General features: G+C 42.4%; 1 protein-coding gene across 1 annotated transcript in view; it reads right to left on the minus strand.

The window, feature by feature from the left end:
• LOC101859500 (angiopoietin-related protein 7) overlaps window positions 1-1166 on the minus strand; it is a gene marked incomplete at its 5' end in the record, with an annotated part of 7367 nt that continues 6201 nt past the window's right edge. The window contains 1 exon segment of the mRNA XM_005104413.3: window positions 1-555. Within this exon segment, the coding sequence (XP_005104470.1) occupies window positions 181-555 (375 nt within the window). The 3' untranslated portion in view covers window positions 1-180.

Genomic DNA, 1166 nt, shown 5'->3' on the forward strand with positions numbered 1-1166 from the left:
TAGTAGTTTCACTTTCTTTTTATTCTTCAAACAAACAAACAGACAAACAAACTAACTAACTAAAACCTGAACCCAAAACACGTTAATAGATTACCTCAACAAACGAATTAATAATACTATTATTATTTTTATTACTATATCATTCAAAAAGTAGAGTATTCGCTCGGCGTCATGAATTCATCACTGAAACAATGGCCGCATTTTCATCTCGCTAAAGGTGGCGGATTTGGTATAGGTGGTCACACTCTTCCAGTTGAGGCCCTCGGAGGACTTGGTGCTGCCCCAGTCGCCGTTGAGGTTGACCCTGTGGCAAGTGTTGTACCACCAGGCCCCGTGGTACGACTTGGCGCAGCTGCCGCTGTACTCATCGTTGTCCCGGTCCTTAGTGGAGAACTCACGACCGTTGTGGTAGTCCATGTTGTCCTCCAGGTTACCAGTAAATCCAGAAACACGAAGTTTGTAGTTGTCCGATTCGCCCATGATAGAAAAGCTGTTGTATTGTGCATGGTAGTCGGTTCCATCGAAGGAAAAGTCGATCCGAAGTTCGTAATTTCCCTGGTGATGAGAGAGAGAGAGAGAGAGGGGGGGGGGATCAGAAGAAGAAGAACAAGAACAACAACAACAGCAACAACAACAACAAACAAACAACAACAAATAAACAGACAAACAAACAGCAACAACTAGACTAACAACAGTGCAGATCATTCGTATAGCACCCACCTTTGTACAGTGCTGCCTTAGCTAGGGGCTTTACAAGACATCCATTTTTTCTTCTGAACACTAAATACAAGAGACTTAACGAGCGAACACTAGTGCTGGGCGGCGAGGTTCCCTATTCTTGCAAGCTAGGAATCGTAGGAATCGACTCCGAACCCAATTACTTACTTTCTAAAGATGCAACTTCTTCAGATGGTTATCTGGTTGGGTTCTAACATCTTCAGGATTTAGGATAACCTTGATTTCGGAACACTACAAAGAATCAACTTTTATTTTTCAAAAACAAATTCTAAAAGAAAAAGATTTTATTGATCAAAGTAACTGGAAACCGTTGGTTTACATAAAAAGGAGTCGGAACTTTTCTTTCGTAACATTCATCGTGGAAATCGGTTCCGGAATCGCTTCTCCGCCCAGCTCTAGCGAGCACACGATCTTTAGATCACAGCCAA

This window comes from Aplysia californica, unplaced genomic scaffold (genome assembly GCF_000002075.1).
Source record: "Aplysia californica isolate F4 #8 unplaced genomic scaffold, AplCal3.0 scaffold00419, whole genome shotgun sequence".
In the NCBI taxonomy this organism is placed as follows: domain Eukaryota; kingdom Metazoa; phylum Mollusca; class Gastropoda; order Aplysiida; family Aplysiidae; genus Aplysia; species Aplysia californica.